Genomic DNA, 27,849 nt, shown 5'->3' on the forward strand with positions numbered 1-27,849 from the left:
ATATGAGATAGTTTATAGTCATACAAATATCTATGACTTATTTAGTTTATAAGTTTCAATTTTTTTTTAAATTCTGAATTTAATCAAACATCGTCACATAAAATGGGGGAGAGAAGTACTTGTGCATCTTAGATACTAAATTCCAATTGATCACATAAAAGACCAAGTATCCCTCTTCACACACACAAAAAAAAATCGATGTCTGTTCCTGAAAAACTATTAATATCATTTATTAGGTCGTAAAGAATGGATTCATAATATTTGTATGTGTGCGTAGTGGGGGAGGGGGAACATCTAATATTCAGAGTTTGCCTCAATTTGGTATCACTCTTGTGGTCCGCTTTGAAATAGTGTTTAACTCCTAGATGTTTAATCCATTTGGCCATAGAAAATATTTTTTTTTTCGGAATAATTTTCACTCTATTTGAAAAAAATAGTGTTTGACCATGAAAACTCTAAATCCAACTTGAAGTTGTATTTCAACTTTGGAAAACGGCTTATAACATATTTTCCAATTCACTTTTGGTGTTGTATTTAAGTAATAACAAGCATAAAAATTATTCCAAATATTCTTTGCGAAAATTATATCAAACACAAATCTATCTTTAACTCTAACTCCATAAATTTCAAAGAAAAATAAAAGATACCTGAAATCAATAATCAAATGTCTATTAAATGTTTTGTTGTCAATTTTTGTTTTAACTGAACATGGTATTTAAGGTTGGTTAGGGAGATAAGAAGCTAGTAATTAAGGCATTAATAGCATTTTGTTAGGAGATAAAATTAGCAAATTACTAGAATCAATTTTTGTATTATCCTGATTTAAAATTTATTTTTTTTGTCGTTAATATCTATGCACACGTATCTTGCTAAAAAACAATAAAATTAGTATAATAGTTTTTTTGCGTTCAGATTATGATGATTAGTGTATCTAGTTTTATATAAATTTATCATTGGTTCACTAATTTTAAAATAAAATCTACATACCAAAAAGTTAAATATAAGGAATTACTATAAACCAAGAGCTCAATGCTATGAATTTTGAGATTTCGTGATAAATAGTCTTCAACTTGGATATAAATTTAGCATATTACAACAATGTTTTATCAACAAGGGACGGAAGAGAGTGAAGATTTCATCTAATGCTAAAAATATTGTTGATATGATCCAGAAACAAGCGACTACTTCATGAGACATAGAAATGGTGTATGAAGACATTTGGAAGCCTTCAAGCATATGTTAATTCATGTCAATTATATATATAGATATAGATATAGATATTTGAACACAATAGCTAATTGTTTAGCTAGATTTTCTATCTCTAAGTTGAACAAAACCTCTTGGGAGAAGTTTTTCCCAAGTTGGATTGGATAGTACAGGATGCTAAGTATACGTTTGAACTGTGTAGTTCGTTGATGCAATAATACAATGTGTTAAAGTTTCAGAGGAATAAAAGTTCATTTGAACAAGCAAAGAATATAGTAGTAGAATTAATTTACAGCCTCAGAGTGCTTCAGAAAGGTACATAGAAATTACAAAACTGGGGGAAAAGAAACAAAAGCTAGAATTACAGAAAACAAACTTGGAACTCATTTCAATTAACTATCTCCTAAATCAATTATCAAACCAAAAGATGTCAAAGAAAGTAAAGCAAAAAAATCAATTTACTTTGGTGTTCCTATCTTTACAGAGCATATGCCATTCCTGAATTATAGCTGCTTGAAGTGCCCGATGCTCGGCCTCTTCTGCTGTCAACTTGAATAAAGTAGTTGGCTTCTTAGTTTTACCACCTTCAACGTTGATCATGTCGTCGTTCTTTTTGTTCTCATCGTCCTCGTCTTCGTCTTCGTCTTCCTCCTCTTCTTCATCCTCAGATTTTGGAGACTTCGGGCGAGGTCTTGCTGCCTTTAGTAAGGCTATTCGTTCCATTGAAATCTTTAGCTTTTCGGCAGCAGTCACCTTCACTTCATCTTCAGGCATGTACTCAACACCACCGTCAGTCAGGTCATCCAACCAACCCTGAAAATCTGAAGCAATCTCCTTGGTAATGCATTCATCTGATGCTCGGATAACAAATTTGCACATCATTGTGGTTGTCTCGTCACCAAGGTCCACATTTCTACTCACTTCACTTGCACCAAAAACCATCATGCCTAAAAACCCTCCATACCAGGTTTTAGCAGCAAAACATAGCTGTTCAATACCAGACAGCAATGAGATAAAGAAATTTGAAACGATTATAAATTGAGACAATAGGTTAACACCCCCCCCCCCCCCCGCAACTATCATCATTTTGCGAGTGTTATATCTAAACTATTGGGTGTTCCTGTTATCCCCTGGACTATAACTCCCTTTAGATTAAAAAATCCCTGGTTGAATATGGGCAAAATGTTTGGCATAACTTGTTGAGAGGCGCGTAGGAGATGACTGGAAGAATGAGTTCACGGTTGTTTAGGGGGGTCTGTGAACACTCAATAGTTTATGTATGGAACTTGCAAAACAATGACAGTTTAGGGGTTTCCCAACAGTTCATATGTAAAATGCCCAATTAGAAGTGCCTGAAAACTTAAAGGTGGCTTCTAAATCCAACATAGTAAAATTCTTTCGAAAGAAAATCAGAAGACAAAAACTCTTCAGAAAGGAAGTTACTGACCTCAAATCCAGCTACTGTACGGATGATGTGTGAGCAAACTCGGTGGAAAGGTTTGGAAGACAGTGATTTCAGGCCGCTTAAAAACGGAGATTCCCCATATTGCTGAGCAGCAGTAGCCATGAATCCACTTCCTTCATATGTATAAGCGCCAGTACACTCAACTATAGCAGGTAAACTAGGCCATAGACGAAAATATTCAACCGGTGAAATTTTGTGTGGCAAAAGAAGTTCGGTCAGAGGAATTTTATATGGCTGACATCTCAAAATGACAGGTTCCCCTAATTCAGGTCTCATGCTTTTCTTTTGTCTCATAACTTGTGGATCCTCTTCAGAGTCTTCATAATCAGCAGGACCAGAGCCATACAAAGGATAGTAAAGTACTTGAACCCAAAGATCACAACGCTCAAAATGGGAAACGCCCACCGTAACACTGGTCAGCACCGGTTCCTGGATTCATGCAAGTCCAGTCAATCATCAATCATGAATGAAGCAGAAACTATCAATGTAAAGAGTACCACAAATGAACATTTGGATCCAAGATTCAATGTATACGAATAATGAATGAAAAATATAAAGGGTTATTCAAAATCGAGCAACTCTTCCGAGCCAAACGAGATTAGCATAAAAGGTTTCAGGTAAATCAGAAAAATCTCTTCCCTACTCCCTACCCACCCAACCTTTTGGTCCAGTCAAAGGTAGGGAACTTCCTTAAAAAGGGGCGATGTTTGGTCCAAAAATCTGGAATAACCAATACAAGTTTCTACAATATTTTCAATATGGGAAATGAAATTGAAAGACTTGAAACAAGTCATTGGATCTCTACCCATTACATATCTGCTTCCTTCTCAAATGTCAAGCTAAACTAAAGAGGTGTAACCACACCAAACATGCAACAGACAATCTAGGCCTCTAATTGTATTTGGATAGTATCTGAAAATATGACTTGCAGTTTTTCTATGTTGATAAGTGGATATGGGGTAATAAAAGAAAACAGATTAGAAACCTCAGACAAACAACAAAGAGATTCATAAACCTTGACTTCTATCTTAGTGTGTCAATTTATCGATGAAGAACTGTCACTATAGCATGCTATCGGTAGCAACCTAAAATAAAATAGTTAAATAGGTATGCTTCCTGTAAAACAGTGTAACTTTTTACATAAGGCAACTCACACAATTCACATGATACTAGAGCATGCAGAGATCTTACGTTTGATTCTCCCCATCCCATTGTCTAAAAGGACTTTACTTACTTCGTCTATGCAAAAGAGATCGTCCCACATTTGATGAGGCATGGTGAAGATTTAATTAAGTAAATAACACTGTCATCTCTCTAACCATTTAAAGTGCTAAATAATTAATAATATGTTACACGCAATTCAATTACTACTTCAATGATCCAAATTGCTAATGTTGCCCTTTGCCAATGTCTATTCCACGATCAACTGTACTAATTTTATCAGGGTAGCATTTGATAGTAACCATAGTCATAACACATTTTAAGACAAAAGTCAAAGGAGAAGATGCATCTAGAAGGGGGACAAAAAATAATAATAATAACATGTTTAATGAGCAAAATAGTTTTTCCTTCTGCTAGCAGAAGAATCAAATCAGCGAGGAAGGAAAATGGGCTTCAAAGATAACTAAATAAGCATGACTGTCTCAAACAAGGTTTAACCTGCGAATTAAGATTGCGCAGCTGGCGTACTGCTTGAGGAGATCCATCCATGAAATACAATCCACCCGAAAGTCCAACTCGTAAATCCACCCGATTAAGTTCTATCTCAGTCAAATTCAAAACCTGCAAACATTACGATTGTTAGTACAATGAAAACCGTGTCGTTCACACAAAGGTGAAATTCACTGCATTTGTTGCTGGATGCTGCCTCCTAGATTTACGAAAATTACAAACAAGTAGTGATTCACCTGACCAACAGTTCCATACAAACAGTGCAACTCATATTTCATCGAAGTATATTGTTAGCACATAACATAAAGGCTGCCCCCATGGCCCACTAACCAATTATAGGAAATTTGATAGATCATCAAAGATCTCAAACATATCAATCGAATTAATAATAAGTTGAGCTAGTTTCACAGGTAAACCACCATTCCCAATCGTGTTATCTGTAGTTTGTTGTCCTCCACCTCCCTTGCATTTCAGAGCAAGACACGCTGAAGAACATGAGTGCAGGATAATATATTTGCTTGCATGTTTATTCGGTAGTTCACTCCTATTTGGTAATTACTAGTGAAAAACTATAATTGGGATATTATAAATGAGATCCAACAAGGTCTTAGTTGATGGGTAGGGTTACATAGAATTGTCCAAAGATATCATATGAGACTTCTTTTATAAAGCACTAGCTAATTGCCTTAATAGGGAAAAGAAGTCTGTGCAAATTATTGAGGGTTTTTGCTCAAAATACATCTAATGTAGAGATGGCAATGGGGTGGGGTGGATGCATAGTGGGGCGGGTTAAAGTTTATGCGGGCGTGGTGAGGAGCTCTTATGCCAGGGGCAGGTTTCAATTTTTGAATATTTTAATGCAGGTCAGGGGTGGGTTGCTGATCAAACTTTTCTTCCCGTGGTTGCTGATCGAACTGACGATCAAATGGATGTTGAACAAATCCACCCATGCCCATGTTTGAGTTCAATGCCTATGCTTTTCGTCTAAACATAGAATAGCTAGGAACTGAGGTAACAAGTATCAATCGCATTCACAAAACTTGTATTTCATCGAACTGAAGCAAGAAAAGACATGTCCTTAAAAATTCTTTTAATCAAAATACGATAAATTCATTTTAGAAATAGTTTTACTAAGAAAAAAAGAAGATATAACTTATAAAATAATTGATGTTCCTTGTTGCACTTTGAACTGGTCTATACCAATGCTAAATTTTGTACTTCTCTGAAGCACTGTAGCCAAAATCTTCTTTACAGTCCGAATGTAAGTAAGAAAAAATCTCCACATCCCTAAAGCCCTGCAGCATAGTTCAAATTGTTCGTTTAATATAGTAGGATTTGCCTTTACCACCACACCATACATGACAAAATCTCCACATCCCTAAATCCCTGCAGCATAGTTCAAATTGTTCGTTTAATATAGTAGGATTTGCCTTTACCACCACACCATACATCCCACCTTCCCTGCCAGCCAAAAATCCAAACTCTTCTTCATCATTTCGGTAAGAATGTAACGAGAAACTGTCCCTCCATCCCGAAATATCTCAGCAAGATTTAACTTTGTTCATCAGAAATAATACTAACTGCATTCTACCATATACCACCAGAAAACAAATGACAATTGTCTCACAGCCAATACATGGTTGCTAGGATGCCATAATGGTAAGAAACGTTTTGTAAATGATTACAAAGATACAGCGCAAAGAAGAAACAAATCAACGATAAGTCGATAGCAACAAAGAGAAGTAGAGATCTTGACCTTTAAGTGCAGAGTAATTCTTCCATCACTTGGATCAGTCAAATGATATGCTTCAACATAGCAAGGATCACTGCTGCCAGTCAAAGTATATGCACTAGGAGGAACCTTGAGTAAAGTAGAGTCTACTCGTTTAGCCAGCAATAGAGCTAGCTCACTAGGATCAGGCCTCCAAAGCTCTAAAATAGCCTTGTGCACCAATCCTTCCAGCTTTCGGTCCTGAGCGGCAGATGCTTCATAAAACTGAACTGTTAACTTGTGATGGCTAAATGGATAATCTCCTCTTGCTTCACCAACCCCAGCCCACCTTCGAGAAGATAAAAGAAAACAGAAGTATCATCCAACAATTCTTTTGAGAATGATGTATCATCCAATAAATGTTTCACAGTTTTGCTAAGAAAGTTTTAAAACTTTTCAGATGAAGTATCCTACAACCAACTAAACCCCTCACATTTGCTTAAACAGATTATGTTTATTTTAACACTAAACCTTCCCCCACCCTGGAGGAACCGAGGGATACTGACTGCAGAAGTTTAAATGTTCAACTAGGAATAAACTACGATCTAATCCTTTCAGTTTAATTCTCAGTTCTCACATTATCTCATAGTCACAGGAGCTTTTTTTTCCAAAACAGATGAGGGATTCTAAATAGAGATCTAGAAGCCAAATGATTTTTGAGGAGATTAAATTTATATGAAGAGTTTTCCCTTCATTTCAGGCGTTTTACAGGGTAATCATATATGGGCAGCATCTAATCTACATTACCATTATCAATTGAGAGAAAAGAATAACATCCAACTCACTTGCTTTCCGAGTGGTTGGTGACATATTTGATCCTCTGCAGTATAAATCGACACTGATGTTTGTTCACTGAGTCAGCTAATGCATTGGTCTTAAACTCTTCAAGTTCTTTTATTAGCAATTGCCCTGCCCTGGGATTACGTGATCCCAACCTCTGAGCACACAGAAGAACTGCTTGAACATCTTGAAGGCGATTTGTGGTGCTGGCAGACGAATCTATATTGAAGAGAACTTTGTGTATATTTGATATTATTATATTCAGGGGATCTTCTGGATCATCAGCCAGAAGTGGATCCAAACCTTCTAGGTCAATATGCTCTGAGATGGCCCAAATAAGTCGAGTACATATTCTAGGTGTGTTCACCTGCAAGACGCAAATTCCAGACAAATTTAAGAAACAATATCTCACCTGTTAGTAAAGTAGCACAAAAGGTTGGAACATGACAAAAGGTGAGCCTGATGCAGAACAGAAATAACTAAATAAAACACAAATGTAGAAAAAAAGCACCATGAATAACTTCAGGTTATGTATAGCTTTATCTTCTTCTCTTCCCTTCAATACAGTATTATGTAGGAGGAAGGGGGACATAGTCAAAGAAGGTATAGAGTTCTTTTAGCGGGTGACATGCTGATGAACAAACTCTGTGCAGCTCAATTTCATCTTAGCATAGGAAAAAACAAAAAAAAAAATCTAAGAAATAGTAAGCTAGAATAATCCAAAACCATTCAGTACCAGCAATGTTGGTTTAGGACGGCTGATATAATGAGGTAAGCTCAACAAAACAAGAACTTGTGTACTCAGTATGTGTAAACACAACATAATACTAGGGCAACTTGGGTTTTGTTGGCAATATACACAAGGCAATTAAAGTTAAAACATACAATTCCATGGGCTGGAACAAGCTCGAAGGACAAATTGCATCTTACATATGTCATTAAGTAACTATAAAAGCTCAACAAACCTCACGTAGATCTCTGACAAGATCCCTTTGCAAATTCTGCAACCGCGTTTCATTTAGAATCTGGTCCTGAGAAGCCCCGTCTTTGACTCTTTTCACACCTCCTCTTGTATCATAAATGTGACAAAGCCTGACAAGCAACTTCAAATAGCAGTCAATAGCATATGTTCGACCTTCACAATCCCATTTGACACATGGTCTACAAACTTCCACCACTTCCAAAGCTGGCTCTGTCCAATTTAATGCACCATAACCAGTTCCATAGGCTAAAGCTCCAATAACTCTGCTTTCCATTCCTGAATTTTTTTGTTCAGGAAGTGGTAGTGATAACTGAAAGCAACTCTCCACCAGCATTGCAACTAGTTCTTCTCTAAACAAGGTTTTACTTGTTACACTATGGAGGTCCTCTTTTATTCTTGCATTCTCAAAAAGTGAAGCAATATCGGTTCCGGGAACAGGTTTTTGCCCTCTTCTAACACTCTCTTTTGCAAAAAGATCAACACATAGAGCCGTTCGACAGATGCATGCTAATGCATGCATGCGATCTGACTCTGCTCTCAGGTTTCTCACCATAAGAAGCAACTTATTAAATAAAGAAACCTGCAGAAAGCAAATGTATTAGATAAGTCTTTTCTAGACAATGACTGAATGAATAATTGACAAGGCCATCATGAAAGGATATCAATTCTCCTTCATCGTTCGATCAAAATAATTCTTAACAAAATGCACAATTGTATCATCAAAAGATACTGTGGTATACCAAGATCGCAGAGGTGATGGAAAATGGGAAACATGCCCAACCAGATAGAACACCAAGAGTAAAATTAAAGTCATGTCATGTTTCTCTCTCTCTTTTTTTTTTTAAACCACCAAGTCTAACAACCAAAAATGAAGCCAACAATGATCCCAAGCCATTTTCACAGAGTTCAGAAAAAGCAAAAGAATAAAGGTCAATTATACTAACCTAAGGCCAGATGAAAAGAAGGACGCAAAGCAAATGAAGAGGAGATCCCTACCCATGGGATTGAAATGAAACCATTTGTGTGCAATCAATTTAAATTAAAAAGTAAAATTCTCAAGAAGGAAACTTCAAAAACAAGAGCATAATATATTCTGAACAGTAATATACACCTGCTAGATTGCTGAACAACTTGCAGCAAACATTAGAACAATGCAGACCTGAGGCATGGAAAGTGATTATGGTAGCATGCATCAGGAAATCCAGTTATACCAGTCAATGATTTATTTTTATTTTTTTGAGAAGTAACATATCCAGCATATTCATAAGTATCATTACCACAAAGTTTGTGATGGAAGCCAAAGCGTGATGGTTACATCAAGAGAAAACAAAATAACAAACATACAATCTTTGTTTATCTTACGAGGAGCTTAAAACATCTAGAAACGATCCCTGATCATCTATGTATTCTGATTAATGTTATACGTTTCCTTTCAGATCAATAATTAATGTAATACTTGAATGGATCATGATTTCAGTAACTGCTACTGAACAGTGAAATGATGTACTCAAAATCTACTATCATTTCAGATATTATCATCATAGAGGATCATAGATATTACAAGGCCGCCATTGTTAATAACCCAAATCAGTAATTTCCATTTGTCGTCAAAAGAAGACAAACAAGAAGGCAACGGATTCACCAACCTGCATACTGAGATCAAGAAGATGCAAATTGGTGACAACAGCTCTAACAATACTCTCTCTTGCAGAAGAAAACTCCTGTCTATCCCAAAGAGTGAGAATTGCAATGATGGATGTGGATGCCCACTCAGGTTTTCCTCCAGGAACATCAGCCAAGTACAACATGTTAATCCCCACCTCAAATATCAATGATGGATCCAATGATGATGCTAGAAAAGGTGCCAAATGTGAAACAACATCAGACACACCCACAAACTTCTCCACATTCACAGTGTCTAATGAAGTAGCATTCCCACTCTTGGAAGACCTCGATAACTTCTTGATCACCTCTAGCGAACCCGAAGCTACCGCCTTCACAGCATACACAAGCGGACAAACAGTAGCTCGAAAATTCTCTATGGGGAGAACCAATGACCGCGCCATTAAGGCATTCCTTCTTCTCCAAACAAAATCCACCATAGAAGAAACCCAATTAGACCTAATAGCAACAGAATTTTCACTATCCACAAGCTTATCACCAGCCAAACGACTCATCCTTTTCGATTCAAACTCCTGAAACAATCTCCCTACAGACTCAAACGCCACTTTAGCAACAGCATCAGATTTATCAAGCATGTTCTGCCCAATCCTATTCCACCAATTAGAAACCCTATCCAACAAATTCATATTATTTTCACACAATGTCACCAGATCATCACGTGCAAGGATACAACCAAGGGTTTCAGTAATAGCAAAACGCAGATTATCACTCTGAGAATCAAAACAGCTAGAGATCTGCTTATTACAGTCAGAAATAAGCTTACCGAGACGGTAAGAAGGAATAGCAGCAAGTATAGACACAGCAGCAGCAGTAACGTCGGGGTCAGGAAAGTCGAGATCGTTACGAATTCCAGTACAGACAGTTTCCCAAAGATCAGCAGTGAGACGAGTGGATCTAATTAAGTCAAATGCCAGCTTTTTCGAAATGGCGGAAGCTGGTGATGCGACGATCTCTTCAACAGCGGATTTAGCGATGACGGAGATATCTCTACCGGCGGCTGATTGTTGAAGAGCTTGTAAAAGAGCTCCTGATTGACGGAGTGCGTCATTTGAACGGAGATCGGCTTGGATCTGAGCGAAAAGTATGTCCATTTGTAGCACGTAGAAGTCAGCAAAACAGTAGAGATTTGTATGTTTTGCTCTGAAGCAAAATCACACCAGTAGTAGGATGCTGCTTCGGAGCTCTAATGGAGGAAAGGCTACTCAACTGTGAGTTGCTGCCATAGGTAGCTTTTTCTGCGTCTGTAAAATGATCACGGAGGGAAGTTTCCGGCGGGCCGGTGGATCGTTTTAACGGGGAGATTTATGTAAGGATTATTTTACAAATATAGTCCCTATTTTACGCCAAAAGTGTTTTTTTTTTAACCATAATGTTCAATTCATCAACGTTGGCGCCTAGAGAAAAACTGTTTTAGCTAATTAAGCACACTATTTATTAGTATTTACTTCGACATGTAAATTAACCTTATGTTAGTTTTGTTTGATTAAAGCTTTCAACGTGTAAATAACTTTTAGGAAAGGTAACTTGTGTTTGAATAATTGACTTGGAATTTTTATTTTTTAATTTTAAAGTCATAGTTTGTGCTTGATTTAGATTATAAAAATACTTATAAAGATGATTCAAAATTATAATTTTTTCTTAAGGACTTGATCAAATATCTTAATTATAAAAAATAAGCACTTAAAAATGAAAAGTTAAATTAATTATAGAAAGGAAACTAGCAGTTTTTTGATACTAAATATAACTTCGACTTAAGAAGTTTAGCTAATTGTATAGAAATATTCATATCTGAAACTTAATTATATTTTATTCAAGATAGCCTATCGTACAAAAGTTATAATCGTACTAGCAAATTTAATTAGGTAATAAGAAAAAGTATGTTACCCTTGACATTCAAAAATGTTGGCTAATGATCAATAAACTAGTTGATAGTAGATTTCAGGTTCAAATTCAATCGAAATAATTACGTAATTTTTTCCATTAATCCTAATTTTGATACTTCTTGTTGGTGAATAGCATTAATAAAGTGCGTGAAAATTGTTCAGAATACTGATGCTTCTAGAAAAATTAAATTTATTAAAATAGTGCTCTTTTTTCCTCCAAAACAAAAATAAAAACCTTTTGTTGTCCACTCCACAAAATAAAGAAAAAAAAAGGAAGAGAACAATAAGGAAGGCGAAAAAATCAATCCGCTTTGGCCTTTGCGGTTGTCTAAAGCCATCATTAGTCATCAACGCAACTTGATTTCCCTTCCGATCATCGCATCGTCTGAAGAGCTTTTTTGTTTTTTTCACTGCCGCCGCCGCAATTCATTACATACATACATACGTGCCGCATATGTATTTGTGCGTTTGTTATTTGAAGTGAAATCGATCTTTTTCTAGGGTTTGTTATTTTTTTTCCTTTCAATTTCGGTATAAATGAAGCCAATACGGTTACCGGAACCTCCAGCAAGTCCACGAGCTATGGGAGGTGTGCCGGATATATTCGAAGGTGGAGTTCATGGTGTGATTAGGCGAGCTGTTGTCATCGGTAATGGTTTTACTGCTTCGGAGAATCAAAGTATTGGTTTGGTTCAAGCACTCGGCCTCTCCGATAAACACACTTTATATGTGAGTTATTTTTTGCTCTTGGTACAGTATTCGTGTTAGAAAATTTAGCTGTGAATCCATGATTTTAGTGTATTGTTTTGTTATCCTGGTTGTGTTTAGGAAGAAAATTATTAGAAATCATTTCTACTCATCTCTTTACCTTCTATTGTATTTCATGGGAGTTTTGATTAGTATTGAAATTAGTTGACAGAAAGTATTCATGGTTACTCTAGACTAGATGGTGAAGATACAACCAATTTATTTACAAAGAGGAAGGATAAAATTGTAGGAAAACTCAAAGTTAATAGTAAAATGTTTTGTCACATAGATATCAATGTGCGTGGTGTACTGAGTGATTTCCTGTCTCTTACATGGACCAAGTGAAATTGAATTAGGAGAATGAATAAGATTTGGAGTTGCTGGAGTATTGTGGTATATGCTTGCTGATTTCTGCCAATTGATTTAAATATGGCTGCATCGTGCCTCTAGGTGTTGAAAATGATGGTGGAACCAAAACTTGTGAAAATTTTGGGTAGTGCCAAATGTATATACATAGGTGTCTTAGGAAATGTTTTGGTAACTTATGGTTGCAAAGGTATATTTTGTAAGGGATTTTCAGAATTTATAGGGTAATAAAGTCAAACATGAAAAGATAGTGGGCATGGAATTAAAATATTGTGTCTTGAGACTTTGGGTAGTGGGATTGTACCAACAATGGTTTTATCTTTTCTTAACTGGTAAAAGGTTGAAAACTTTTCATTGCTTTTCCTATAGATTTTGATTGCACAACATTGGGGCTTAGGGTGTTATTTCCTTAATTCTTTTTGCTTCAAATCGAGCACACAGAACTCGGACGATAGACCTCTTCACTTTTAAGTCCATTTTCCCTAACCTTGATCTATGTCTTGGTTGCTTGGCTATTTGGTTGATCCTCCCACAACATATAGAAGCTCGTATACTTGTTCAAAAGTTTGCGTGAGTAGAGTGAATGAAACAATTGAAGGTTCTACTAATCTGGTTGATATTAGAAATTTCTCGTCTTTCTTGATTTGAACGGTGTTGTTTTAAATTATTAAGTGATACAGAGAGGTAAGTAGAGGGTGCTAACTTGAAAGTCCTGTATTTATTTTGGGAAATTGTAATTGTTGATCAAATCTCTGGGTTTTCTTTAATCGCTATTGATGCTATCCATACATGCAGCGGGTTACTAGACCAAGAGGAGGAGTCAATGAGTGGTTACACTGGCTTCCTGTATCATTCCACAAAAGGTTATATTACATCATAAGCCAGATTTGTTGGATTCTATTCAGAAGAAGGGCTAGAAAATTAGGTACTTTGCCTATGGAAAATGGTGGCAATGTAGGCTTGTCATCTATTTTGGAAGCTGACGTGAAGAGTATAGTTAGAATGGCTCGCGAGACATTTGAGAAGTAAGTTTCTACCCAGTTCATGACTTCATCTTCATTCATGTGATTCATTTGGTTGACGTTGCATTTTATGATAATTGTTTAATTATGGTAGTAATTGTTGAAGTATGTGGTCATTTCATCTAAAAGCTCAAGTTGTTAGGGAATACACACTTTTCTTACTTAATTATGTCTTCGATGCTCTCTCTTATGTGTGCTTAGATTCTTTTTTCACGGACCGAACGTGTGAAAAATCTTCTTAATAATAAGTGGTTGGGAGACTTAAAATTATAACCTTTGCCTGCTCTGACGCTATGTACAACAACAACAACAACCCAGTGAAATCCCACAACATGGGGTCTGGGGAGGGTAGAATGTACGCAGACCTTACTCTTACCAAGGTAGGACGGCTGTTTCCTGGAAACCCTCGGCTCAGTAAAAGCATAAATGCATAAAAATGTTAGATAAGAATAGAAAATTAAAAGCTTTATGAGAAAAACAACAAACAAATAACGAATAGATAACAAAGAAATACAAATAAATAAATACAAATAACAAACAACGATTAAATAAATAATGAAAGCATCACAGGTAAAATTGAGTAATCAAAGCATAGAAAGCAATAAATAATAATAGAAATAACAGAAATCAGAAGTCAAAGCGCAAGAGATCGTAATGCACTACTACGCCTATGAATAGAGAAGAATAACGAGACTATGAACTAGCCTTCTACCCTGATGTGGGTCCTCCAGACCCTCCTATCTAAGGTCATGTCCTCCGTAAGCTGTAACTGCGCCATGTCCTGTCTAATCACCTCTCCCCAATACTTCTTCGGCCTACCCCTACCTCTTTTGTAACCATCCATGGCCAGACTCTCACACCTCCGCACTGGGGCATCTGTGTCTCTCCTCTTCACATGTCCATACCATCTCAGTCGCATTTCCCGCATCTTGTCTTCCACCGAGGCCACCCCTACCTTGTCCCGAATAGCCTCATTTCTAATCCTGTCGCTCCTGGTGTGCCCACACATCCATCTCAGCATTCTCTGCTCTGACGCTATGTGAAAATAGAAAATCTTGTCAGACTTAACTAGCAAGGTACAAGGGGTGCTTCTTATACTGGAGTCTCTGATTATGTATAATATGGTAGGTGATTGCTAATCACTATGTTGATAAGGTAAATAAATATTCTTTAATTAAATATGAAATATGTTAGAATAGAAATAGGTATATACAATCCTACTTAGAGTAAGAATGGAAATAGGAATATTAATAGGAATAGAAATAGTAAATAGTATCCTACTTGGTAAAGAATTGTATTGTAGCGTCTATAAGTAGGGTCTTTGTATAATAAAGTAGATACACAATCCAATAATATTTCCCCCCTATATTTCTCACTTGGTATCAGAGCCTTTACGATCTTGGTAGAGAATCAAAGAGCTTTTACTGCCGGCGGGTGGCTATTACCCATATATATCGCCCGTCTGGCCAATGATTATGTTAGCAAAAGTCGGGGTCACGGTGTATTTTTCTAGTGACTATTTTCTCATATATAATTTGCATAGCATCATGCATCTTTTTGAACTACTTTCTCATATCTAATTTGTGTAGCACCGTGCATCATTTTGGTGACTACTTTTTCATATCTTATTTGTGTAGCACCGTGCCATCTTTCAGGTAACTACTTCCTCGTATTCGATTTGTGTAGCACCGTGCCATCTTTCCGGTGACTACTTTTTCATATCCAATTTGCGTAGCACCGTGCAATTTTTTTGGTGACTACTTTCTTATTTTCCAGTAGTCGTGCCATTATTCTGATCCTACCCATATAATTTCTCTTTTTCAATATGGTCGTGCCATCAATCCGATCCTACCCGTATAATTTCTATTTTTTAATAGGGTCGTGCCATCATTTTGACCCTACCCATATAATTTTTTTCTAGATTGTGACCACTTTCAGCCATGAAATATAATACGCCGACACATGACTATGTTCTGACAAGTTTTTCTATGACTTTCTTATTTAATGTCGACTCGTCTATTGATTCAAAGACGATCCATATATTTTATACCAGATTTTAAGCACTTTCCGGCAACCGCTGCATTGTGAGAAAGTCTACATGGAGCAACCACCTAATTTTGTTGCTCAGGGGGAGTCTAGTGGTTTTGTATGTCGATTGTGTAAGTCACTTTATGATCTGAACGGTCTTCTCAAACTTGGTTTATGAAGTTCAACATTGCAATTCAGGAATTTATCACTCTGTGTTTTATCGACATTACAATCAAGTATTTAATGAGAAGATCAAACACATTGAGATTGACTGACATTATGCATCAAATATAGTATTTCATGAGAAGACTAGGCACATTGAGATTGATTGTCAATTTTGTGAAGTCGAATGATCAACTTGCAGATATTTCACCAAACCTCTCATCGATTCTCGTATTAATTGCATTTGTAACAAGCTAGGGACATATAACTTGTATGCACTAGCTTGAGGGGGTGTGTTAGAATAGGAATAGGTATATACAATCCTACTTAGAGTAGGAATAGAAATAGGAATATTAATAGGAATAGAAATAGTATCTTACTTGGTAAAGGACTGTACTGTAGTGCCTATAAATAGGGTCTCTGTGTAATAAAGTAGATACACAATCCAATAATATTTCCCCCTTATATTTATCACAAAAAATTTTAACGTATCTTATATAATACATTGTAGTTGCTACAATTAAAAAGCTCAAAGATATGTTAACAAAAAAGAAAGTGAACCTTGATACATGCCTAGTTTTTATCGATAGTTGCTGAAGGGATGCAAAAGTCCAAAGGGATGCGAGAGCGGTAATTGATGAAGGGATGCGAAAGACTGAAGGGACGCAAGAGTTGAAGCAACAGGTTTAAAGATAAAATAGGCAGAAAAACTAAAAGAACCGAGGAAAAAAAAGTAAATTCTTGAATTCTAAGGTTTCCACATAGGCGAGCTTAGAATCCTCCTTTATATATATATATATATATATATATATATATATATATAGTTTCATGTGATATGAGATCATGTCACGGATCATCTTTTATTCTTTGAATTTGGCTTTGTAGATTGTATATACATGTAGCTGTTTTTTATGGCTTTCAATTAGTTTATGAGTTTACGTATACTGAGTCCTAGAGGTAATAATTGAAAGTGAAACATAAAATGCTAGGGGAGAAGATTGGGGGAAGGCAAATGGTCAGAATTGCTACAATGAAATAGAGCCAATTTCTAATACAGAGTATTAGGGATCAGATTCAGATTAAGAGATGATGAAATTGGTGGAAGTGGCCATCCGGAAATTGAATGAGATGAGTGACTTCAAAGTAGAGTTGCTCGACATTACTCAACTTTCTGAGTATAGAAAAAAGGTCATTCATCAATATACAGTAAGCATTGGGATCCTCTGACCAAAGAACAATTGGCAAAACTAAGTAGTTATGCAGATTGTAGACATTGGTGCCTCCCTGGAGTTCATGATGTTTGGAATAATTTATATGCATACCTTCTTCACCTGTGATCCATACAGAATGAGACTTATTGGTACAAAAACAGTTTAAAAAGGAAGAAGACAGAATTAGTTTATTCTTGAATGAACTAAACACCTTCATAGTCCAAGGTTGTGAAGGTTCAGTTAGTGCACCATGTTGTTGATGGAAAAAAACTAATATATACATGTTTATATAAAATCAGTTAATGCAAGACTTATGTTTGTAGTTTTATTCTCACTATAAGTTGTGATCTTATAGCTAAATGTATTGATTTGGCATAAATTTCGTATGAGAACAAGTATTTTCTGTCATTAAGCACACATGACTCAATAATGGAAATAGATTACATATTCCTGCCACCAGCAACATTTCCCAGTAACTCTGTCCACCAAGGCTCGGAGAGATGGGGAGAATCACCTAGTGTTTGGAAAAGTCTCTTCTCAGATGCAACTAAGCTTGACATAGTCAATGTATCCCACCTATGTATTTGTTGAAATATGGTATTTGTATATAATTTGAGCAACCACAATCAAAAACAACTTGATATATTCAATAGGCATACTAAAAATTGTATGCCACTGTTCCTTCTTTTCTGTTCTAATTTTTTGAATTTATATATTACCATTGGAGATGATTGAGGGTCTTTGAATCGATTTAAGTAACATTATTTGGTAGAGAATGGAAAAGTAGCATATCAAGGCCGGTAAGGAGTTTGACAAAATTCGTTTGACGGACACATTGATGGTAAGAGATACTGGACAAAACTGGGAACAATGTAAATTAGAGTGTGACAAAGCTTTCAGAATTACTAACAACCAAAGACTCTGGTTAAAAAGAGGTGGCGCGGCGAGGTATGTGTTGTAATAGAAGTAAAATAGTTTAGTAGACAAAAGAAAAAGTAGAATACATGGGCGTGAAAGGCACTTGAAGAAAGCCCTGAAGGTAAGAGATGATGGGCAGAGCAACAAACGAATAAGCATTCAAATTTGATAATGACAAAGCATAATAAATTAGAAAACGCCAAAGTATGCAAATTAGATTAAGTTTAAAGATTATGATTAGAAAGTGGTGCAGTTCCCAGTTATTTGGTGAGAAGAACTTCATCAAGATAGACATTGCAAGTGATGTTAGTTATGTAGAATGTGCACCAGCATGAAACAACATACCTTAGAATCTTAACAGATTGACTGTATAAGAATATCAAGTTAAATTAATAGGATAAAATACGCATGATCGGCCGATGGTATTATTAGAAACAAATCTTTATCCAATTTAAAGTCTACACATGCTTTAGCCAAACAAAAATATATAATCAAGGGACAAGTAGCAATGGCTCAAGTTCAACAATTGTCATTGCATTACATCATCAAGATTAACTAACATAAGCAAAATAATACAGAAAGTAAAGCATGTGAAACTTATTTCTCTATTGATGGTTCATTTATGAGTACTTCAGGAGCCATCCACTGCGGCTGAAATGATAACAACACAGGAAAATTTAGTCCATTTGATGTGACCACAAAAAGAGCAAAACGAAAAGCTATGATGCTGACCGTCCCTCGTCCAGAATTTGCTGTTAAAAATTAAGGTAGCATGTTTCAATTTCAAAAGGCCAAAACCTCCAACCTGAGGAAATAGACACCAATAAACTTATCGAGCAAAAGGGCTTCAGCAAGAATAACTTTAAAGTTCCACAGAGAATTCAAAACCTTGGCAGTCCAGCTTTTATCCACAAGAAGGTTTGAAGATTTAAGGTATCTATGTACCATAGGCGGGTTCCGTCGAAGTCTTTTCAATATGTCAATTTGAAGACATTGAATCTCAATTAAAAATCTGTTAATAGGAAGTGCAGGAAGAGCGTTAGAGTTGTGATGGTTCAATTTCAATCTATAAAAGGGAGAGAGATGGAATAGGGATTTGTTCACGTCTTTTGGTGAAGTGTCTTTTTAGGCTGTTTAAGCGGATTTCTTACCAGTTAGAGTAAATTGGATTTATTGAATAATAAGTACCTAATTTCTGTAGAACGAAATTTTAAAAAAATAGCAATGTTGTGTTGTGGTTGCGCCACATTACTGACTCTAGGATCCTCTTTTTTTATATATATATAAGATTAGATATGATTTTCCTTATGCAAGTACAATGAGTCTAGACATGGATGAATTTCGACCCGTATTTACTTGATATTCTAATATACTCCCTCAAATTCAAAGTAGACCAACCTAATTCAATGTGCTTGATTCAGAAAAATTAGAAAGTCGAAACTCGGGGGAATAGTGCAGACTGCAGATCACCACATCGAGAAGTGGTGCCAGAATTCTTTTTGTCAAGAAGTTGTTGGTAACTCTATTTCAACCACCAAGAAGTGAATAGTGTTGCAGATCTCATATATATTATCAATTTTATTTAATTAGCATAACAACAAGAAATTTAGGGTTTAAAGGAGTACCAGGTGTGTTGTGCAAACTAGATTTTGAAAAGGCATACGATCATGTGAATTGGAAATCCCTAGATTTCATTATGCTTCGAATGGGATTTGGGGAGAAATGGAGAAAATGGATCTATTTTTGCTGTTCTTCAGTGAGATTTTCTGTGTTGGTGAATGGTAGCCCGTGCGGGTTTTTTAGGAGTTCGAGGGGTTTGAGACTAAGGGATCCTCTATCTTTGATGTTGTTTATTCTAGTCATGGAAGCTTCGAATAGGATGATGGATAGAGTTGTCTTTGGGGGGAGGGGGTTTATTTAAAGAGTTTCAATACCGCTGTTGGGGTTGGAGGGACAATATTAGTGTCTCACTTGTTGTTCGCGGATGGTACCATGGTCTTTTCTGAAGCAGTTCCCAGCTAGATTATTTAGGCCAAATTCCCACTTGGTTTCAGGTTGTGTAAGGACTTAAAATTAACTTGTAGAAGTGTGAAATTCTTTCTTTGGGGGAGGTGGTTGACATTGGAGCGCTTGCTCGGGTTTTGAAATGTTGGTTTGGGGCTCTTCCAACTACATATCTTGGAGTATCGCTAGGTGCTTCGAACAAGGATCATACAGTGTGGAATCCAATTATTTAGAGGGTCGATAAGAGACTAGTAGGGTGACAAAAAAGATGTTTGTCCAAGGGCGAGAAGGAAGTGCTTATAAAGAGTGCACACTCTTGAGCATTCCCACTTTCTAGTCTTTATTTCTTGCTCCAACTTTGGTCACCGAAAAGTTGGGAAGGATTCAGGGAAATTTCCTTTGGGCTGCGGTGGTTGGGGCATAGTAGTTTCATTTATTGTGGTGGTTGACTGTCACGTCTCATAGAAAATTGGGAGGACTTAGACTTGAAGATCTTAAAGTCTTTAATAAAGCTTTATTGGATAAATGGTTATAGGAGGTTCGGGGATGAGGTACAAGCTCTGTGAAGGTGGATTATAGTTGATAAATATGGGATTATGGAAGGGGATTGGAAAATTAGAGATATAGAGCCTTTTGGTTGTGGGGTGTGGAGGAATATCTTTAAGGGATGCGATTATTTTGTGGAAAATATCTTATTCAAGTTGGGAGTCGGGAGAAGAGTATACTTTTGTGGATATAACTGGTGTGAGAACGTATTATTGAAAGATTAATTCCAGAGTTTGTATAGAATATCTCGCCAAATAGACCTGACAATTCAACAAACTAGGACACGAGGTAGATAGACTTTATCATAGTTGAGATTTAAAAGGGGTTTCCAAAGATTGGGAAGTGAGTGAGTTTCAAAGATTGATAGACTTAGGGGTTGTTTGGTAGAGTGTATAAGAATAATGTTGAATTGAGTATATTAGTAATGCTTGCATTGGTAATGCTGGTATTAGTTATGCTGACATTATTTCTTATACATAGTTTGGTTTGATGTATTAGAAATAACAAGTCTTGCATAACTTCTATGAAAAATATTTGTTTACAAGAATACCCTCTACACTCTTTAGCGTTGGGAAATGGAAAATGTTTTGGAAGGTATTTGATGTCAATCTAATGCATGTGTTGAAACCCTTTCTATTACTAATATATGAAAATTCATGGTATTAGTAATACACACCTCAATACTCAATAAAATGTATAAATAATGCAAACATTAGTTATACATAAATTAAAAAAGTGTACCAAACAAGGTACTAATAATACACAAAGCTAATGCATTTTTTTTAATACACTCTACCAAACGACTCCTTACTTTATAGGCAAATTAATCTGTTGGATAATCCCGATGTTTGGTGGTGGGGCTTGGGAAACAATGGAGTGTTTTGGTGAAGTCTTTATGAGAAACTTTTGGTTAGGGAGGAGATTGATTTCCCATGTAATGCAATATGGGTTTCAAGTATACCGAGGAAGATGTGCTTTTTCACTTGGCTAACCACTAGAGGGGTGATTTTGACAGCAAAAAATCTTAGAAAACGGAAGATTGTTTGTGTCCGTTGGTGTTACAAGTGCAAGGAGGCGGGCGAGGACGTGGACCATATTCTTTTACATTGCAGGATTACCATGAGACTATGGCTAAGATGTGAGTAGCATGCATTGAAGATAATATGAGAGAATATAACTGGTCAATAGGTGTGGAACTATGGTGAGGGAAGGTGTTAAAATGATATGAGATAGACCTAAACTCACATCGAAGGAAATTACCTTTGTAGACCTACAATTTCTTGAAATCAATTCATCTTAGCTAAAGATAGGGCACAATAGAAGAAAAAAGATATAACAAGGAGTCTAACATATCTGAAATAGCCACATGATCATCTCTATATTCAGATTTACACCAAAACTAAAGAGGAGAACACAGTCCATATCATTTTTTTGTATAGAGCTGCTTGTATCTTAATACACCTTTCTTGAAATTGACTTTCATTTTTGTAACAGTAGAACTAATCTTTGTGCTCCCGGTCAAAAACTCAGTGAAGTAATGATGAACTAATGATTGTTCATTCTCAGGGATGGTCCATTGCTGGTGATTGCATCTGGAAGAGATACGATCTCAATAGCTAGCTCCATTAAAAGATTGGCATCTGATAATGTTTTTGTTGTCCAGGTATTAAATCTGATGCTTCTGTGCGGTACATGTTTTTTCTGCAGATTGTTATAGTTGAGAGTCCATTTCACCACTTCCTCTCTCCTTTTTATCTTTTCACCTCTTCCTTTTTTAAAATTTATTTATTGGTGGTGGGGTGACGACTTTCCTGCATCATTGGTGAAATAACTGGATAGTTTTTAGTCCCTGTAGAGATTAAAAAGAAGAGAGGAAATGGTGAAATGGACTTTCAACTGCAATAATTCCAAATCTTTGTTATAGAGGCGACAATCATTCGTAGGAAGAAGATATCTGTTGTAACAACTGATAGCTCGTGGGTAGGAACCCCTTGGATCCACAGGGGCTGAGGAAATATTAGTATTCTTCAAATAGGGTTGGTTAAATCATGCATACAGAAAGGTGAAAGCTTCCTAATTACAAGCCTAACTATGAATAACTTAGATTTTTATCAAACTAGTTCTGAATTATCTTGAATATATGCAGTATAACTCTGAACGGTTAAAAGACAAGGTTCCAAGAAGCATGTTTCATAACACAATCGAAACCAATTATCTATTTCTTGGCAATTGCCGATTTATTTCTTCACATGGTAGATTTTAATGTCTTCTGACATCCTCTTTTGCTTTCTAATACAAAAGAAGTTGTGCATTGTGACCCTTCTTCTCTACGGGATGTTTAACTCTCGTTGTTGGACAACTTGTTTATCTATGAACTTTCATCTACTGGTGGAATAGGAACTATGAACGAAGAAAATGAGTGAAGACTTTGATGAAAACTAGATCTTGCTTCATGGTTTACAACAGTTTCCATTTCTTTAGATATACTTGTATGTCTGGTTATCAAAAAAAAAAAAAAACTTGCATGAGAAAGATGCGGTTTACTCTTGCAGTTTATTTTCTTTGATAAGTTAGTTTAGTCTTGTAGTTTTTTTTTTCTGTGTGCCTATTGGAGGCTCAAAGGCATATTGAATTTTTTTGTATAGCTTCCTTTTTCTTTTTCACAGACAGATACTTAGGGGTCGTTTGGTTGGGAACAAGTTATCCCACCATATATATGGGATAACTTATCTCATCACTATGGGGTAAATGGTGGAATAAGTTATCCCATACTTGGCAACCAAACAAGACATCAAAATTTTATCCCTGGACTATTTTTTTATCCCAGGACTATTTATTTTTATCCCTGCTTGAAAAGCTGTCTTCCCACTTCAAGCTATCTAGTTTTGGATGCGCAAGTCTGCATGTCAACAAACAATGTATCTGTTTTCTTTTGGCCCACTCTGTCAATCAGCTGCTATCACAAATTAGTACAATGGATGTTCTCCTGATAAGGATAACTGAAAGTTGATATGAGCTACAGTGGAACCAAAATGGTGTAGAAGAAATTAGGCTGCAAGTCTAGTGAAATTCCTTGTAGTGAATGTACACAATTGTTGTGTTTCTAAAAGCGAAAAGCGCAAAAAAGCATCAAGGTCTATGAGGCTTGAAGCAAAAAGCAAGAAGTGAAGCACAAAAGTCATAACATTAAAAAATATCAAATATATATGAATTTAGTATTTTAATGATCAAATTACAACTATGCACCTAAGGGTGTAACCTAGTGGTCGATGAAGTGGGTTGAAAATTTTGAGATCTCAAGTTCAAATTTGTGCGTAGTCAAAGACTAGGTGATTTCTTCCATTTGTGCAAGCCTTTGACAGAGTTACCCGATACCCGTGCTAGTGGGAGGTAGTAGGTATCTTTTGAAATTAGTTGAGGTACGAGCAAACGGCGCGAAGACCCTGATATGAAAATGTTGATATTAATCCAACTCCTCAATTGAGATTCAAAGAATTAAATGCTTCTTGTTGGATCACTTTGTGCGTCACTATTTGAAGTGCACACTTCTATGAAACACATGACTTCGCCCATGAAGTGATAATCCCTTGCTTCGCATGGCAATGGCTTTTAGTAACACACACAAATCACATTTGGCAATTGTTATGGTTCCTTGTTTCCTGAGTGCTATGTAATGCTTTCCGTATTTATTTGTGTTGCCATATTTACTTCTGTACTTTTCATTTTCATACTGCTTTGATGTGCGTTACTTGAGCTGAGGGTTTTTCAGAAACAACCTTTCTACTTCCACGAGGTATGGGTAAGGTCAGGGTACACTCTACCCTCCCCAGACCCCACCTATGGAATTACACTGGGTATGATATTGTTGCTGTTGTACACAAGTTGCTCTGACTAGAGATTTCCGAAGCTTTTGTGATCAAACGACTGGTTGACTCATGAAGGAATCCTTAATTTTCAGGACTGTTAATGGTAGCTGCTGGTTTTCCTGTTTAGTTCTGCAAAGAAAGCTGTTATTACATATTTCGATTGTATGCCATGTATTTTTTTTTGTAAATTCTTGAATGTTTTTGGGTCTGGAGAATAAAATCTCATTTATTTGTCTCTGCTGCATTTTAACTTCAGATTCAGCATCCAAGGTCCCATTTGGACAGGTTCGACTTGGTAATCACCCCCAAGCATGACTATTACCCTTTAACTCCTCAAGGAAAGGAACAAGTTCCTCGTTTTTTGCACAAGTGGATAGCACCCTATGAACCACCTGATAAGCATGTTGTAGGTATCCTCACCATTTATATTTAGTTTTAGCATGTATATGTAATATATTTCCGTGTTGAGAGTTTTTGTACCTAAATTGCTGAGCTATGATTTTTTTTCTTCTGAAAAGGTACTTACGGTAGGAGCTCTACATCGAGTTGATTTTGCTGCGCTTAGAGCTGCAGCCATCACCTGGCATGAAGAGTTTGCACCTTTGCCGAAGCCGTTATTGGTGGTCAACATTGGAGGCCCTACAAGTACGATGTTTCTTCAATCCAAATGACTAATATCCTTTGATTGCAAAATCGAACATCATAACTTCACTTTGTTAAAGAAAGGAAAGTACGAAAATACAGGCTGAAATAACATGATATATGAATTGGAATAAACTTCGTACAAAAAGATGAGGCTGAAATAACATGAGATTTGAATTGAAATAAACTTCTTCTTCCATGTCAAGCAGCCAGGTCGGTTTGTGTAGATTTATTGTGTTTTAATTCTTTCTGCTGAATATCTTCTTGGGTGAACTGTGTGATCTTTATCCATGGGTTTCTGTATTGCTTGGTTCCAAAATTTTGTGCTTTTTTATTGTTGCTGCTCAACATCTGCTTGAGTGGACTATATTTTATCTTCATAACTGGGTTTATAACGCTTGGTTCACAGTTTGAGGATACTTGTAACCCAGTTTATTGTCTGTTCCAATCTGTCATAAATGAGTATCATTCCTTTTCGATGGATAGTATCTGTATAGTTTAATCATCTTTGTTGCATGGTTTGCATGTTATTTTGGAGACTTCCCAAAAGGAAAGATATTTTTGAATCTTGCATTTCTATCTTCAGTTATTAAGTGGTCTCGGAAAACTAAGACTTTTATGGGAATTCATGAAATTTTATCAGGATTGTAGAGTATGATTATTTTGTTCTTTATCTATCCCTTTGTGGTAGCTTCTTCTTCGCAGCTAGGTTCATGTGTATACATTTTATATCATTCCTGGATTATGGTTAGGATACTGCAGATATGGGGCAGACCTTATTAAGCAATTAACAGCCTCCCTTCACAATGTCCTTGCGAACTGTGGGAGTGTAAGAGTCTCGTTCTCCAGAAGGACACCAGAAAAGGTATTTTTACAGTGTGTTTCAAATTATACCAATTTGTAACATGTTTCATGTGTTTGACACTATTGGCATTGTTGATTTCTTGTAGCATTCCAAAATCGTGGTCAAAGAGCTTGGTATGGATCCAAAAGTACACATTTGGAATGGTGAAGGTGACTCAGACATTATAATCTGTATTGGTTTTGTGTAGTTCTAGTTTTATTTGGATGATCATCTAATAGATATTTTTCTTAAATCTTCAGAGCCAAATCCACACATGGGGCATCTGGCTTGGGCTGATGTTTTTGTCATCACAGCAGATTCAGTTAGCATGTTGAGTGAGGCTTGCAGTACTGGGTATGTCTGGCTATTAGCTCAGCTGCTGTTGGTGATCTAGTATTTCTGTACATGTTTTTCTTTAAAACTTTATTGTGATTCATACCTTCCTTTCCAGGAAGCCTGTGTATGTAGTTGGAGCTGAACGCTGTACATGGAAGTTCACAGATTTCCACAAGGCACTTAGAGAGAGGGGACTGACTAGGCCATTCACAGGACTTGAGGATGTAAGGATCCCTTGCTCCTTTCTCCTTCTTTATGGATAAAATGGGGGAACTTGTAACTTGAGAAATACATTGGGTGCTTCTTTACAAACTAAATTGATGATTCTTGTTCAGAGTAGTTGATAATTGTGATGACATTCTGCCTTGAGAAAAAGGAAGATTGTTCTTCAATACAGGCATGCCTAGACAATGCTAGGTGCTTGTGCGGCCAAACTTCTCTTTCTCGTCAGTACGAGCATTTGGGCTTGATGGGATGGTGGTTTATTTAGAATATGGTTGGTGTGTTTATTCTTGTGTGTTTACATGGTATTGTTTCCATGAGTGGAATAGTGAGGAGTCACCTAAGAAGTGTGTTTCGAGAATGAGCTTTACAGGAAGACATCTGGATTGGTCATGCTGAAAATGTTCTGAGATACTTAGATGATTTGCTTGTGGAAGCATATATGGTTTATGGGGCAATTACTTAGATGTACATTTTGTGCTACAAGCCTATCTGATAGAAAAGAATCCTAAATCTTGAACCAATCTTACCTGGATCGCAAATCCCAAGTTTGTCAGTGGATCTACTTGTATTAGTGTCTATAATTGATTTCTTCTATGCAATACTAGTCGATAGGACTCGTTGATAAGTGCTGCATGGATGATTGAATGACACTATCAAATTATGTCGATACGTCCACATATTATGGGTAGTGTTGGAGACATCTCTATTTTTTCCCTAGTGAATTCCACTACTTAGCTTTCAATCCACGTCATGAAAAATTGGAAAAACGATTCATTTCCCCCATATAAAGAATTGCATTTGCTTGTTTGAATATGTCTAATGTGCTTTATTACTTTCCCCATAAAGAAGAAAGAATTCTCGAGATGCCTTTATGGAGTTGAGAGGAATTTCTCATCTCTGGAAGACTAATTGAAAACAACAATAACTACGCCTCACTCCCAAACAAGTTGGAGTCGGCTATTTGAATTTCCACCACTTCATTTAATCTCTTGAAAATTCCTTTTTTGTTCTGTTAATACACTAACATATTTCCATCTTTTTTCTTAATCTTCGCTTTTAAAAAACAGATATCAGAAAGCTGGAGTTACCCTCCTCTTAATGATACTGCAGTAGCAGCTGCTCGTGTGAATGAAGCTCTTGCTGAGAGAGGATGGAAGATTAAAGCATAGAAATCCTTTTGGTCTATACTGTTGTCACAGATTTTAAATCTCTTTTTTCATTTATGATGTGTTCAGAGTTCCGAGGTCATGTATTGCGTTTGATATAATTTTATAGGAGGAAAAAAAGAACGAGATAATTGTCCAGATACAATCAGAGTTGAACAATGAGGCTCCTATTCTTTTACCCATTGAGGGTTTTTGCCACTTATATTGACAAAAAGAAATGTCAATTTTCATATGTAAAGTAAAGTAGAAGTGATTGGTTGCTCAACCAAAGATTAAAAAAAAAAATAACAAATTCAAATCTAATTATGTTTTGTTGGGAACTCTT

General features: G+C 36.3%; 2 protein-coding genes across 2 annotated transcripts; one reads left to right on the forward strand and one right to left on the reverse strand.

Moving 5' to 3' along the window:
• Positions 1–1,460: 1,460 nt before the first annotated feature.
• On the reverse strand, positions 1,461–10,901 carry LOC129902404 (protein TPLATE). The gene is made up of 7 exons (XM_055977630.1): positions 9,522–10,901; positions 7,859–8,455; positions 6,899–7,260; positions 6,099–6,402; positions 4,331–4,453; positions 2,654–3,100; positions 1,461–2,193 (listed from the first exon to the last, which is right to left on the reverse strand). The coding sequence occupies exons 1-7, from the start codon at positions 10,647–10,649 to the stop codon at positions 1,660–1,662; spliced, it is 3,495 nt and encodes a 1,164-aa protein (XP_055833605.1). The 5' UTR covers positions 10,650–10,901; the 3' UTR covers positions 1,461–1,659.
• Positions 10,902–11,671: 770 nt separating this feature from the next.
• On the forward strand, positions 11,672–27,844 carry LOC129902405 (mitochondrial fission protein ELM1). Its single transcript, XM_055977631.1, has 10 exons — positions 11,672–12,170; positions 13,350–13,579; positions 22,012–22,108; positions 24,568–24,717; positions 24,830–24,956; positions 25,706–25,818; positions 25,904–25,967; positions 26,058–26,151; positions 26,249–26,357; positions 27,426–27,844. The coding sequence occupies exons 1-10, from the start codon at positions 11,979–11,981 to the stop codon at positions 27,525–27,527; spliced, it is 1,278 nt and encodes a 425-aa protein (XP_055833606.1). The 5' UTR covers positions 11,672–11,978; the 3' UTR covers positions 27,528–27,844.
• The last annotated feature ends 5 nt before the right edge of the window (positions 27,845–27,849 follow it).

The sequence above is a fragment of the Solanum dulcamara genome, chromosome 9 (genome assembly GCF_947179165.1).
Source record: "Solanum dulcamara chromosome 9, daSolDulc1.2, whole genome shotgun sequence".
NCBI classification, from domain to species: Eukaryota; Viridiplantae; Streptophyta; class Magnoliopsida; order Solanales; family Solanaceae; genus Solanum; species Solanum dulcamara.

Bases quoted from the DNA above. Each gene is read 5' to 3' on its own strand.
- LOC129902404 (XM_055977630.1), bottom strand. From the start codon at position 10,649: ATGGACATACTTTTCGCTCAGATCCAAGCCGATCTCCGTTCAAATGAC. The intron at 4,454-6,098 runs GTCAAGATCTCT...TAATGTTTGCAG, and splicing joins GAATTACTCTGCACTTAAAG to GTTTTGAATTTGACTGAGAT. The intron at 2,194-2,653 runs GTCAGTAACTTC...GGTATTGAACAG, and splicing joins GTACAGTAGCTGGATTTGAG to CTATGTTTTGCTGCTAAAAC.
- LOC129902405 (XM_055977631.1), top strand. From the start codon at position 11,979: ATGAAGCCAATACGGTTACCGGAACCTCCAGCAAGTCCACGAGCTATG. The intron at 26,152-26,248 runs GTATGTCTGGCT...CTTCCTTTCCAG, and splicing joins AGTGAGGCTTGCAGTACTGG to GAAGCCTGTGTATGTAGTTG. The intron at 26,358-27,425 runs GTAAGGATCCCT...TTTAAAAAACAG, and splicing joins CATTCACAGGACTTGAGGAT to ATATCAGAAAGCTGGAGTTA.